Here is a 14,830-nt window from a genome sequence, read left to right on the forward strand (position 1 = left end):
CAGAGATGTCTTCCAGTATAAGAAACTTCCTGAAACAGACGCCAAGAATGTCTTAACCCCACAATCTCCTGGTTTGATACCTTGGAAAGACTTGTTGCTCCACTCAACTAATGACACCTCAGTACTTAAGCTTGTAGCATAAAAACACCCAGTAGCAAAAAACTTAATAGCAATATTTTCTATGGTGGTTAAAACACCATCTACTTGGCAGTCAGATCTGGTGCTGTTCTCTTATATACCCCCACTGGTCCCAAAGTATCCTTTGACTTGTGCTGGGAGTCCAAATAGCCCAGGTAATCTCTGAGTTGTGTTTCTTAAGCTAGGTGGAAATCCTGCCAGCGTAGTCAGGGATTAGTTTCTTGTTCTAGGTGTGCCACAGACTCATTCTGAACTTGACTGAATAAGCAACTCTTGCAGAAGATAAAGTTGCTTTGCATGGACCGGAAGATGGCAGCCTTCCTTTCAAGATCTGAAATGGACATGTTTGAATTAGCTTCACCTTCTTTCCACTTAAAGGCAAGAACCCGAATAGTTTTCAAGTGGATTCCTATGGTAAGGCTACTGTGGGATGCTGGACTTGTCCAGGCTTGGTGCCGAATACAAGGTTACTATGAGTCAGTGCGGGATCCAACTTGAGTGAGAGCACAGATTGAGCAACTTATGTTGTACTGATAAACACCGGACCTGAACATAGGCAAGGGATGAGCAGCTTGCTCATCTTAACAGATGTAGTGCCTGACGGTCTATTCCTCAATCACCCGAGTGATGCCTGGGATGAGCAGGAGGCTTCACAGCCTGATGGTACTTCGGTAAAGCTGAACTGATCCCCCACACCTCTGTACAGAACACCTTTGTTCTCAGCTGCTCTTGCCTGATTGCAGTGCAACAAGCCTTTGTAAGAGCCAATCAGCACACACTACTTGACTTAGTCCCATCTCGCCAAAAGCATAAATCTGGCATTAAGAATCCTATGTTTTGAGGATCAGAACTCCAACTATCCAGACAGGTCGATGGGCCTACACCTCTCTGCTCCCCAAGCAGGGACGCCTCTTTGGTAAGACTTATGTCTTCTGACTATGATGGATGTTACCCTGGGAAAACTATGATTAACAAAAGTGCTGAGCTATTAACTTGAGCTTAAAATTTTTGCAGTATCTACCAATGAAAATTCTGAACTTTTGATATCTGTTGCCTCAATAAATTACCTCTCTTTTCAACTTTGTGAAACCGTTTCAGTGAAAGTCCTTGGTGGGGCTCTGACAGGCAAACATTGACTCTGTAAGTGGCTACACGCATAATCCCTTAGACATAAACCACTGACCAAGTCTGGGACTAAGACTGGACCTAGCTGCACCTAGCCTCCTCTCTGAGGAGTTTAGAAAGCAAGGGGGTCCTTTCTGAACTTTGTGACTCAATGGGAGGGAGGGCCTCCCTCAGCCACACATCAGACTCATATCCTTTACATGACACGCTACATGTTATACTTTTTGGTAATATGATTAAACCCAGATTGGTGTAAATCTTCAGAATCCCATTATTTAATTCATTGGTGTAACTTTGTGGTTTTTAACATAGACTGTGCCTCTGTCACAATCATAGCTAAATGCAAATTATAAGAGACCACCACCACAAACACACTTAGTACAACCTTGAAAATACAGTACAAAACTTGAAAAAACACGTGTGAGCCAATGTAAGGACAATGAAATAAGAGGATGTTGCAGAGGCAGTTCTGCTGTGGTTTGAGAATGACTCATTATCGTTGCAATGATCCTGTTAACTTTTTCCCCAATTCCGAATGAGCAGCTGACAGTGCATAAGTATAATCCCTATTAAGGCAGTAGTACATAGGGAGAAGAAAAAAAAAAAAAAAAAAAAAGACCAGTGTCATACATAGGTTTACACTGATTGTGAAACTTAGTCATAGATATATGTATATAAAAATAACAACAGAGTGCCCATATCTGATAGTTTTTGTTAGGCAATTATATAATGCTACACTGCACGACATTGTGGTTTTAAATAAAATCCCTTACCAGAAAAGGCAGAGAGCATTTCTTAGTCTTTCATGAAAATGGCCACTCTGCAGATGACACTACATCATCTTTTTACCTTACAAGATGTCAGTCTAAACAGAGTATGTTTTTCCCTATGGAATAAGTTTGCTTTAGAAAACTAACATTTAAAATAAAGGGAAGCAGATCGATGCACTGTTTCATAAGGTCTGTTGGTCCTTTTTCTCCCTCCCCCTCCCCAATTATGCAGGTTAAAACAGTTTATGACACTGTTAGTTTACTTTGCCTGCCTTTTCCTTGTTCACATGGCTGATTTGCTCCACTGTAGCTTAAGGAAAGATGAAAGTACAGGTACATATTAAACTATAGCCTAACTAAGATACAAAAAATTGATTCAGTTTGTTTAATTTGAATTCATTGTGCCTTCCACTTTATTTCCCTTGGTTAGAATCCATATGTATCTGGAAGGAGATGTTCATCCTCTACTTTCTTAGATGTTACTACCACAAAGAAGTTAATCTCATGTAAATGAATAATGTTCTTCTTTACAATTCTTGTGAAGATAAAGATGGTTCTTTACTAACCTCCTCTGTGCTTGGGCATTGTCTTATTGAAAGTTAGCCACTGAAGACACTCATTATTTGTACTTCTCAATACCAAAAGTTGTCACAGTTCTGAGAAAAAAACAACAGCTGTTCTTGTATATTGCATTAGATACTTACAGGTGCTCCTAAAACAATGGCCAATTTAAAGGAAATACTGATGAATTTATTATCATGTGGCCCAGAAGAGGCCACAATGAAAGTGAAGGCCACCAAATACGACTTATAAAATGTGGAGGTGTGCTAAAGACAAACAACACCCAAGGTTTTAGCAGATGAGTTAAAAGATGGGAGTTTTGAATAAGAAGGCAGACCAAAGCTGTGCTGGGGCACGAGTCTGACTAGCAAGGCCACCACTCCCATATCTGCCCCGGTTTCCATGCTAATAAATGGGCAAAATTATGCTGACTTTTCTCTTGCTCCGTGTTTGCAAATCCTTCATGCAAAGTTCCACAATGAAAACTTAGAATTATTTATATAAATCCTTTTATGTAAAGGCTCCATGATTATTAATCTAGAGTCACATATATAACATAGCACCTCTGAACTATAGGCTAGGAATACAACAGATTAGAGCACTGTAAAACAACAGGCAAAAAAATGAGATTTTTTTTCCAAAGTAAGCCCCCAAACTTTGTATGACGTGTTACTGGATTCCTGTCCACATGGAGACTTAATGTTGGGGTAACCGCAGTAAACTGAATGGTATTCACTTTACCTACAGTGCTTTAAAAATGATGAAGGACAGTGGTCAGCCCTGGGAGAAGTCTCATCTGTGGTTCCAGAGAGTCTAGATATTTCAGTCACAACCTCAGCCCACTAAACTGTTCCTCCTGGCTTTAAAATGAACTTCTGCACATCGTTCAACCCCACTGCATCATTTAGAGAGAAATAAGTCCATGCTGTTACTGGACTTACACTAGTATGTGCCAGCATTTGTCAAGGTAAGTTACTATTTGCCATCCTCTGTGATTCATGCAAACACAGAAAGGCATTAAAAAAACCCTCAAAACGAACCACTCTGAACTCTTTTCTAGACAATTTTCATGATCCTTTTAACACCTCCTATAAGAGCACAACCGAACTTTCTCTATATACTGCCACACCAGAGCAGAATACAGATTTGATTCACTTCAGTGGGAAAACCAAAAGCACCTGACTAAAGAAATATAGATTTATACTTTCTGGATAAATATTTAAATATGCCTTACATAAATATTTGCACCAAAAGCATTACAGTTGCTGCAGGTCTATTGAGTTTCTTACCTAGTGATAGCAATATTGATTGTAGCTTCTCCTTTAACACATAGTTCATGATCTTAAAACTTTTAAAAATAAATTATGCATGTTTCAATGGACTATTTTTTTTTATCCCATTCTACTTGGAAAACAGATATATCAAGTCTGAGCTAACAGCAACTTTGAACATTAGTTAGAATGTGATACTTGCATTTCATTAACCCTAATTTGTAATCTTGGCATGAACTGTAGAAAGATTTCCTGTCCTATCATTTGCAGAGGGCAAAGCATCTTTTCTCCATTGGCCTGGCCTTGCAAAGTACTGACCTGCTGCCACCTCCACTCAGGTGTGAGTGTATGAATGCTGGTTCCTTACAGGATCATATCGATTTGTTATAACGTAATAATTTAATGCCTGTTGCCCACAGCTCAATCTCCTGGATGCTCAGAGATACCTTGGATTAAAGGAGTAAGTATGCAGCCCTGATTTCCATTGTGAAGCACTGCCAATAATCTGGCTCCCTTCACATGACTAGATCTAACAGCGAATGTTCACATATAAGCACAAAAATAGTAAACAATAAACCAGCATACAGAACCAATAAACTAAGAATCCCCTGCCTGTATTCAGAATTCCCTGCCCTTACTCCTTCCAAGCAGAATCCAAATAGTCCTGGTGATTTTAATGAGATTACTCATTCAGTGGAATGCAAATAATTACACAGAAAGAATGGCAGATTGTTTCATAGTAACAGTCACAGACAGCAACAGAAGATTATCTCTTTCCAACAGTAATCAGTCAGTAATTTAACTGACTTAGAACACACTTCACAAAAAAGAAGCACTTTTTCAACAAGATTGCAAAAGTTCAGGTATTTAATACCAGGTAAAAGGCACAATTCAATCCCCACCACACCAATTTACAGTTTCCTAACTTCAATTGCTTCAGCCACTTGCAAGTTGCAAGTGAAAATTCATGTGAAACATTATTGGTTTATTTTCATTGAGTTCTAGTGCAATTATTTAGTCAATAAACAGTGTCAGGGATATCGTACAAATCAGATTTTGAAGGAGTTCAACATGTTCTGTTTTGTGTGGACCTTCAGAAGTAAGGAAAAATAACAAGAGATGAAGATGACAGAAAAAGGAAAGGCTTGAGTGCAGACAGAATGGCATTGCAAGTAAGGGGCTATGGAATAAAAAGTGGATCAAAAGGAGCAAAGTAAAAAAGAGAAAACAGTACTCAAAGAAAATAGGTCCTGATAGGATCTTGAGAGCCTCAATGCTGGATCAGCTTTACTCATTTTCTATGCATTTACCACTCATTTTTCATGATAGGTATTTGTCTCTTTGTGCTTCAAAATCTCTCATGAAAGAGATTCTTCAACTTCTCACGCAATTTCTTACACTGCTTAACTAACCTTGTGTGGAAAGTATTCCGTAATTCCTAACTTTACATCTGTTTCATGCTCTATATAATCATTTTCACCTGATAACCACAGAAGTATTTTAAAAAGCAGAGCCAAAATGAATTCTAACTGAAGGGCTGGGTCATGACCAAAGTCTGTAAAACAAATCATAATCAAATAACATGAAGGCTTGTTCGGTCTTTGTGAAAGAACAGAATATACAGTGCAATTTCTGGAAATGCAAAGTAGGGGAGATGATTGAACTTTTCTAGACTGTTGTAAGGCAGTAAGATTCCTAACTCTCATTAGCAGCTAAATGCTCTAAAGTCTCAGTGAGTGATGCTAAGATTTTGTCATAGGATGTGATCAGACTAATCCAAAAGCCCATAAAAGATCTATTTGCATGTCTAAGTGGAATATTTTCAGTCAAAATATGGGTAATAATTTGACTCAAAATGTGTCTTAATTAGATGCGTAGTTAAGACAACTGATAAAATACATTAAATTGTGTAATGCCATTAGCTAAGTGAAAAAAGCTATTCAGATTGAGAAAATGGAACATGGATGCAAGTACAAAACAGTAATAAATGAATGGATGTATGAGAAGTCACAACTTTTTATAATTCTTTTTTAGGAACTGAAAAGGTATTAGGAAAAAAGATTACTTAATTTTGTACTTGACAGCACCTTGTCAGCTTCATTATTTATTATTTCCAACTAGGTTCTCTCTTTCCTGTCTTTCTTCAGTGAGGCTTTGAACACAGAAGAATACAGGGTGGAAGAAACCTCCAGAGGTCTCAAGTCAAACCTCCTCTGTGAAGCAGATCCATACGGAATATGTTGCTAAGAATCCTGTTGAGTTTTTAATATTCATTTTTTTTTGACTATTCATTTTGAATATTCATTTGATGTAGCAAAGTATGAAAGAAAACGCTTTAAAATAGGTCCATATGATTATAAAACCAGAGAATTGGCAGCAAACCTGAGTGGCACATCCAATACCTCTATCAGCTAGAACTTTTTAAAATAAGTAAGCAATTGTCTAGACTTCCAGTCACCCTTGCTCATTTTGACTGAACTTTATAAAATTCTGCTCTCAGGGGACATCTCCTGGACCAAGAAGTTACATTATTTCAGTGTAGAGTGAAACACTCATTTTTCTTTTCCAGCCAAATAAATTTCTTGCAAGAATATTGTCTTTTCATGCTTAAGAGTACAGAAAACCAGATGAAATAGTTGAATGTAATTATATTTCACTCCAGAACAATAGCTTGAAAAATTGTTAGCTGCTTTTCGTAACAGCAACTGTGGGTGCAACTTTGGGTAAAAGGTACAGTACAAATGTTGTTAAAGTCTCAGCCAGGAATTCTCTGCTTTAAAATTCATGTTGGAGTATGGCCAGGTTTGTCACTCTTTTTTCCTGAGGTTTTCTTCAGGCCAAGTCTATTTAAACAGACATTATCTTTTCATAAGTCCTGGCTGAAATCCTGGCCCTACTTAAGTTAATGACTAAATTCCCCTCACTTTGACAGAAGCAAGATGTCAGCATGAATGTTTACAAAACATTTATTTACAGTACCTCAAAAAATTTCCAGCCTTTTCTATAACTTATTACCATAACTTATAAGCCTACTGTAAATTATTACCATACACCTAACCCTTCCAGCCACATCTTATAAACCTTTACAGCCACATTCAGAAGCCTTTTGCAGATTTTTAATATTTTTAGTTGGCTTCCTAGGAAAACAAGGTTTACACAGTCATGCTGCTTGTTCCTGCTTGCTTGTCCTATTGTCTTTTAAACAGATTTTTTTTTTCCAATTTCAGCCAAATCTGACAGAAATTAGAGATCTCACAGACATTACATCCATTCCAGGTAGTAATATCCACGGAGTAGGAATATCCAGTTCAGTGCCGCTTCCACGTGAACTGAAATTTCCAGGGCCTCCGGAACACTTTGCAGTAATACTGCAGGCGCCGGGGCCTACCGAGGAGAAGTTCGCTGTCCCGCGGTTTGGAGCTGGCTGCGCGCTACCACAAGGGCTCCGTGGGGCCTGGGGAGGCTGAGGAGTTTCACACAACCCACACTTCAGCGGTGGGACTCAAATACGAGCACTGCTAGGCACTAGTACGACTTCACAGCTTTTAAATCCGAGGACTTCAACTATAACCTCTACCGAGGGTTGCGGGGTGCTGCAAACCCGTGAGGGAGGCGCCGCCCGTTTGCTTCTTACCGCTCCCCCGCGAAGGCCGCCACAGGCTCGCTCTGCCTTTCCCGAGACTCAGCGAGCGCAGCCCCAGCAGCCACCACGTCCGCGCCGCACCGTACCGTGGCGAGGCGGAGCGCCAGCCTTTGGCCCCGCCGCGTTGCCGTCGCGGGGCGGGGCTGCAGCGGCAGCCATGGCGGCGCCCGTCGTCCCGGAGAGCGACAGGTACCGGTGGTGCTGACGGTGGCACCGGCGGCAGCGCTCCTGCCGCAGCAGGGCACGGCACGGCAGGGCGGGTCGGGGGCAGGGCCTTGCCGCGGTGCCGGGGCGCGGCGGGACCTGACCACCTCCTCTTTTTCCGCGCAGCATCCGCAGGGCCGTGTCGCTGCTGAACGCGGTGGACCCGGGCCGGTTCCCGCGGCTCGTTTCCCGTCTCCTCCAGAAGCTGCACGTGAAGGTTGGCGGGGCGGGCTGCGGGCGGGGAGCCCGCTGGGGCCGTGTCCGGCAGGCGGGCCGTGTCCGCCGGGCGGGGCGAGGCGGAAGCGGGGGCTCCGCGTGTGCGGCAGGGGTCTTGGGCCGCGGCCGGCGGACGCGGGGCCCAGCCGCGTCCTGCCGGGGCTTTGGCCGCGCTGCTCCGGGCCAAGCCGCAGGAGTGGGTGGGCCTGCCACACGCGGTGCCGGTGCAGCCGAAGCAGAGCGACTTGCCGAGTTCCGCTCCTCTCCGTCCCGCCCGCCCTCCTGCCGCGGCCTGCCGGGCCTGCCCTGCTACGGGACGGGACAGGCGGGGAACGGAGCCGAGCCGGGAGGAGCTCTGCCCCTCCTTTGTCCAAGTGCTACAGAGGCGTCTTTTTGGGGCGGATGCGATGCTCCCTTTTGCTAAGGGACAATTACTTCAATTTTTTTAAAGTATTTTTGATCTTTTGATTTTGATTAAATAATTTCACTCATCACTAATTATTAGAACTATTTCAGGTGAATGAAATAAGAACCGGTAATGAATGGCAGAAGGTGAATGGTGTGAGAACCAGTAATATTTATCATAACCTCCTTGCGTCGCCTCTGGGTGCTGGTGTCTCTGAGAACGTGCTCAGAGGAGACATGAGTCCCTTGTCTTGTTGCACTCGCTCCACTCCTGCCCTCAAATGGAAAGCCTAAATGCATTTTACCCCCCCACACCTTTTCTGTGTCAGTTGATCAAAGCTGTCTGTGGAATTCAGGTTAAAAATAAAGTCCTTAACTTTTAGTGAATAGTTTTGTCATCTTTACAGAAGTGGTTTTTTTTGTTTTTTGTTTTTTTTTTTTTAATTGCAGAATAAATACTAAAAACAAAATAAAGAAACAAAATCAGTAGTCAGTTTCATCAGAGTGCCAAAAAGTCAAACGGAGACTAAATCTAACCTTGGCACTAAATATTGCAGGGGGAAAATGTAAGACAAATGCTAAACCAGAAATTATTTTCTTGAGTTTCTTTATCTTTCAGTGTCAGTTTTTGTTTATTCCCTTGTTTCATGTTAAAAAAATATAAAAAGAAATACAGAATTTGTTTTCTATACACATATAGATACAAACTAAATGTTAAAATATTACCGGTTAGGAGCAGCATGGATAGAAAATACAAATGCATTAAAGGTCCTAATTCTGAGACTATAAGGATCGTTTTGATTATTTGATTCAATTGGCTGATTTCATTCCTACCAAAACTACTAGCTTGGGTGCTGCTGTGATTGCAGAGGGTTTTCTCGATTGTTGTGTGTGGATATTAACTCATTGGTAACTGGAAAGCGTCACCAACCTCCCCCCCCCCCCCCCCCCCCCCCCCGGCAAAAAAAAAAAAAACAAACCCCAAACCACCCTACTCAATAGCAGTTTAGTTGGTCTTCACAATTTTAATCAGTGTTTACGTGATCTGGAGTGGTCTTTTCAATGTAGCCCACTCAGTCAATCTCATGAATTGTTCAGCTGGCCTTTCCAAAGCATCTGACTCTAGGGCATGTTAGAGCACTGGAAACTTTAAATAAACTTACTTGCCTTAATGAAGCAGATATCCAGAGCTCTGCATTTCCTTCTAACAGCTAATGATTCAAATAATGTTTCCATTTTGATACTCTTGTTGCAGACATTGCGATCATTGAAATTTTTCTGTAATTGCCTCATTTTGTTTATTCTGACAGCTCAATTGCTTTTTTTGTGTAGCTTTGCAGTTTTGGATTACTAAGTTGTCTAAATATGGTGTTTTGATGTCTGTAGCATAGATTTGTTAGTAATTAAATTTTAAAAGATGGCAATATCTGCATTGAAATTACTGTTCAGTTTGGTGTAGTATAGTAAATGTGGCTGCTGTGTTTTCTCAGTAATAAAGTAGGCTAAAGATTCAGATCTGACTTTCAAAATAAGCATATGTGAGGCCTTTCATAGAATCACAGAATGGTTTGGGTTGGAAGAGACCTCAAAGACCATCTAGTTCCAACCCCCCCGCCATGGGCAGGGACACCCCCCACTAGACCACGTTGCCCAAAGCCCCATCCAACCTGGCCTTTAACACTGCCAGGGAGGGGGCATCCACAACCTCTCTGGGCAACCTGTGCCAGTACCTCACCACTTGAACAGTAAAGAATTTCTTTCTAATATCTAATCTATATCTGCCCTCCTTCAGCTTAAGCCCATTCCCCCTTGCCCTGTCACTACACTCCCTGATAAACAGTCCCTCTCCAGCTTTCCTGTAGGCCCCTTTCAGGTACTGGAAGGCCGCAATTAGATCTCCCCGGAGCCTTCCCTTCTCCAGGCTGAACAACCCCAACTCTCTCAGCCTGTCCTCATAGGAGAGGTGCTCCAGCCCTCTGATCATCTTTGCGGCCCTCCTCTGGAGTCACTCCAACAGCTCCATGTCCTTCTTATGTTTATTTCCTTTATAACAGCATGAGTGATTTTCAGAACAGTATCCAGAGTGAAAGAAGCATACCTAACTAACTTTGCTATAGTTTTACCTTCTGTTTTCTTTGGGTTCTGATTCAAGTAACACAGTTCCTACTTTTCATACCTTTATTTATAAAAGGTTGTTAGAGATGATCTGATAGTTGAAAGCTACTTTAAAGAAAAACATTTCTTTAATGTCTCTTAGGTGCAAAGAGAAAGCATTTTCTTGTGATGTATTTCAAGTAATCCTGATAAATTCTTGTGTAATACTGTTGGCTTTTAATTTTGATTTTCAGTGAGAGGACTTGTATTGTATTTTTCTGTTGGAAAAGAGCTTTACTTTTTATTTCTATTTAGAAACAACTGGACAGCCACTATGTTTATTAAAATGGGGAGAAGGTTTTTGTTTTGACAGATATGGTCTTGGTTGCTAAATGGAATGTTAGGACTAACCATTTTTGTGCTTCAGGCTGAAAGTAGCTTCAGTGAAGAGGAGGAAGAAAAGCTTCAAATAGCTTTTTCATTGGAAAAACAGGATCTTCATCTAGTTCTTGAAACTATATCATTCATTTTGGAACAGGTACCTTGTTTCTATCCTTATGAATTAATTTTTTTTCATCTGATTATATATTTCAAAAATTTAAAAGTCAGGTTAAAAAGGAATTAGTGAAAATATGTATCTGTAGCATATTATGTATGTTTTGGAGGTGATTTTATTGCTTTTGTTTGCATGCTTTCCTGATTTGGAGTGGACTCATTACATTTGTGGAGTGAGTTTCCAGCTAACGTCAATATGGGTGGTGGAAGTGAGGTCTGCATGACTCTGAGGGAAGTGTTGATAATTATGAGACATGGTCTTTGCTCATATTCATTGTAAGCAAGCCAGCTGGTGGTTTTTTTTTTTTTTTTTTTTTAAATTTCTGTAAGGAAAATATTAGATGACGTTATTGAGCACTGCTTAAGTTACATGAAGTGTCAGTTACGGAAAATTTTCATGCACAGAAGCAGTTTGCACTTGGGCGAACAGGCATGCCTGATGTAGCTGTAGTATCTGAAGCAGTAGGTGACTGCATGGTGTAGAGCTAAATATCTTGTAAATAGAGAAGGTTTTCTAGTTCTACAGTCTACCACTTCCTGAGGCTGGAAAGATGGTGTGTTATGGTAAATATCGTAACTTTCTTAGGAATTCTCTTAGCCATGGTGTTATCCATCCATTTTATGCACGTATAGTAAGAGTGTAGTCTGTGCAGAGGGCATGCATACTTCTGGTCTGTTGTGGGATTTGAATCTTGTCCTTTCTTACACGTCAGTTTATGACTAGTTCACATACCACAGCATTCGAAAGAAAACAAACAAACCATCCTCTTCATGGCTCCTATCCACCAAAAAATCAAAATGAAACCTGAGGTTGCATCCAGACTGGAATTTTGAATTTTCATTTCAAACAGCAAACTTACCTGTTTTATTGCCAGGTCTTAATTTCATCAGACTGCTTCATTTATATGAAAATTCCTGAAGGTGAACAGAAAAAGCAGTTCAGTGTCCTCTAGGACTTACTTCTTTGCATTAAAAAAAAAAAAAGAAAAAAGGAAGGATATTAATATCTGCTCAGAGAAGAGCCCCATATGGAATACGTATCATGTGAGGACTCTTGTGTTCCTGCTGATACCTACGCTTCTTGGAGTAGCTGCTTATTCTGTCAGAGCATAACTTTTTTAACAGCCCTTTGTTCTATGGACACATTATAGATAACAAAAACTGCTGCATGATCTTTTCCACATGTGTTGTTTCTTTTCTCTTTTCTTTTCCCCCACTGTGGTGCTGACGGAGTCCTGTTTTGAAAGTGGAGACCAGCATACTACATAGAGTGTTTACCACGAAAATTGATGCTATTAGGGAGGTTATAGCTAATTCACTGTTTTTGGGAAACTGTTCCTGTCTTTTCAGAATATTACCTCATAACTGACTTCAAAGCCTATTATTTTTTCTGTGATGGCTGCTTTGGCATTATGTACAGTCAAAGAACATACATATACTCTGATCTAGCTTGTATATGTGGTTTTTTTCATAGTTTGTTTATCTAGAGAAGAGTAATTTGTAATACTGCATTTTGAGGTACAATTGAGATAGTTACACTTTTCTATCTTCTCAGTCAGAGGGTTACGATAAACAGGATGCTTGCAGTCCCACAGTAGAGTTGCTAGTAAAAACCTTACGTGAACATGGTGGCCATCTGTGGTAGAATGTATCTGGCACAACTTGCAGTACTTGACAACAGCAGTTATTTTTCCTTTTAACAGGCAGTCTATCATAATTTGAAGCCTGCTTCATTGCAACAACAGCTGCAAAATGTTCACCTGGATGAAGACAAAGCTGAAGCATTTGCCAGTGCATGGGCAGCTGCAGGTCAAGATACGATTGAAAAGTTCAGGCAGAGGGTTTTGACTCCTCAGAAGGTAATGTTTTTTCTAAAAGAGAATAAAACTGTGTAGGTTTGTTTTAAAGCCAGGAGTTTAATCTAAGATACAAAGTTTGTGACAAGCCAAGGTACTGGAAAATAAAAAGGATACTTAGTAGGTAGTAAATAAATGTGATCAAGGCAGTGGAGTTCCAGTATCTTGAAGAGATGTTATATGTTAGCTGAGCTGCTGGAACCTGACTGTATGTGAACTGTTAGCAATGTAGTGCAATCTACATACCATTTGGAGATGTTTGTGAACATGCTTTACAATAGGGCAAGGGTAGAATGTGCTCAGGAACACTTGCAGTGGTTTAGCTCATCAGCCTGTTGATTCTCTATCTGAGCCCCTGCCATATCTAATTTTGTAAGCTGATTGGATGATGCCCTTTTTGAGATACTACGATTCTGAGATAACTTTTCTCTGATGACATAATAATCTTGCTTCATATGTGCCTGTTACCAGTTAAAACTTTGATACATGCTATGGAAGTCTCATTGTTTCTTTAGTTATAAATGTATACATCTATGAGAAGGTATAACAACATCCTTCTGTTGATTCGTAATAAGCCTTCAGCTGCATTAGAAGATGTATACTGAACACATCAGTGTCAGCCAGGATCAAATGCGTCAAAAGAATTGTGGAACACTGTCTCAATTATTGTTGCTTTATTTTTATCATTGCTGTATATCTTGCTGGGATAAAATTCAGTTTGTTACTTTATGATTTTGTTAGTAAAATATACATAGAAAATAAATTTTATATATAAGGTACACATGATACACTGACAGAAATGCAACAACATAATTTATACCAGCAGGTTTACACCTAAATAAACCTAGATTTTTAATTAGGTGTAAAATACAAATTTGAGGAGATAAGGCATGTCTGTGGAGCAGGCTAAAGATATTCAGAATTGCATCACAGATAATTTTTCAAAAGTATTTAAACTTGATCCTTTATAAAACTGGGTAATTTTAGACACAAAACTTGCAGAATTTTCGTGTCCAAAATTATGGTAACTCACGAACCTAACCAAATAAATGACAAAGTAAGTATGCAAAAAAAAAAAAAAAAAGAGTTTTGGGCTTCTGTCTTTTTGAGATAACATATACCAATGCCAAGCATACAGGTCCCAAAGTTTAAATGGTCAGCAATACTGCGAGTTTATAGGCAGGTATGACTGTCCACTGAAGGAGGTGAGTAGTTTGAAAACCAGGTGAAATCACAGAAGGTTGTAAGGCTAACTTTTCGGAATACAGCATGTGTGTGCAGAATGGAAGGCAATTCTGAAGATACCCTACAAAGCAGCTGTCGAAGAATTTTCTTCAGATGGACTATGCACTAATAGGTATTTTACTCCTGGGTCCTCAGCATATGAGAAACTAATAACACCTTTAATCCTTTTTTATTTGGACCTTGTACCATACACACTTGTGGTCCTTCTGTGACCTAGTTTGGGGATGACATTTCTCTGTTTCTTGTCTGCAGTTTTGTGAGCTCTGCAACGTACAATGTTTCTGGTGTATGATAGTTTTGGAGGTTCTTTGTGACTTCACCATGATCTCATGGAATGGCATTTTGCTAGTATATTGCTTCTCATATAAAGCAGGTTTAAACTGTCATTTGTAATTAAGCTTGCAGAAAAGCAACTGCCAAAATATAGTTCAACTTACTTGGTTTTTTTGCATGAAAGCAGGTTTAAATATAGGTGTATGTGTCTACATATGCTTAAAGCATAAGTTCACCCCATTTTTTCCTTTTCATAGCCTAGATGACAAGTTGAGTATCAGTTTGAGTGTGAGTGTAGACTCTAAGGTGTAATTTGAGTTTGAACTTAAATTAATTTTCTTAGTTTGTTTCAAAAACATTTTAATCTTATAGACTTTAGTTGAGTGAAAAACTCAAAGTTCAAGAGAAATTTTCCTTAACCCAAAGCCTCAATTCACAGAACTAATTGGTAAATAAAGTATTTATTCTGCTAAC

At 40.0% G+C, this 14,830-nt stretch overlaps 1 protein-coding gene across 2 annotated transcripts in view; it reads left to right on the forward strand.

Moving 5' to 3' along the window:
• Window positions 1-7,599: 7,599 nt before the first annotated feature.
• Window positions 7,600-14,830, forward strand: part of COMMD10 (COMM domain containing 10) — a 114,702-nt gene continuing 107,471 nt past the window's right edge. For both annotated transcript variants that reach the window (XM_075740315.1, XM_075740316.1), the window contains exons 1-4: window positions 7,600-7,697; window positions 7,839-7,929; window positions 10,855-10,965; window positions 12,686-12,841. In XM_075740315.1, coding sequence (XP_075596430.1) covers window positions 7,666-7,697; window positions 7,839-7,929; window positions 10,855-10,965; window positions 12,686-12,841 — 390 coding nt within the window. In that variant the 5' untranslated portion in view covers window positions 7,600-7,665. The remainder of the gene's footprint in view (window positions 7,698-7,838; window positions 7,930-10,854; window positions 10,966-12,685; window positions 12,842-14,830) is intronic.

This window comes from Balearica regulorum, chromosome Z (assembly GCF_011004875.1).
Source record: "Balearica regulorum gibbericeps isolate bBalReg1 chromosome Z, bBalReg1.pri, whole genome shotgun sequence".
NCBI classification, from domain to species: domain Eukaryota; kingdom Metazoa; phylum Chordata; class Aves; order Gruiformes; family Gruidae; genus Balearica; species Balearica regulorum.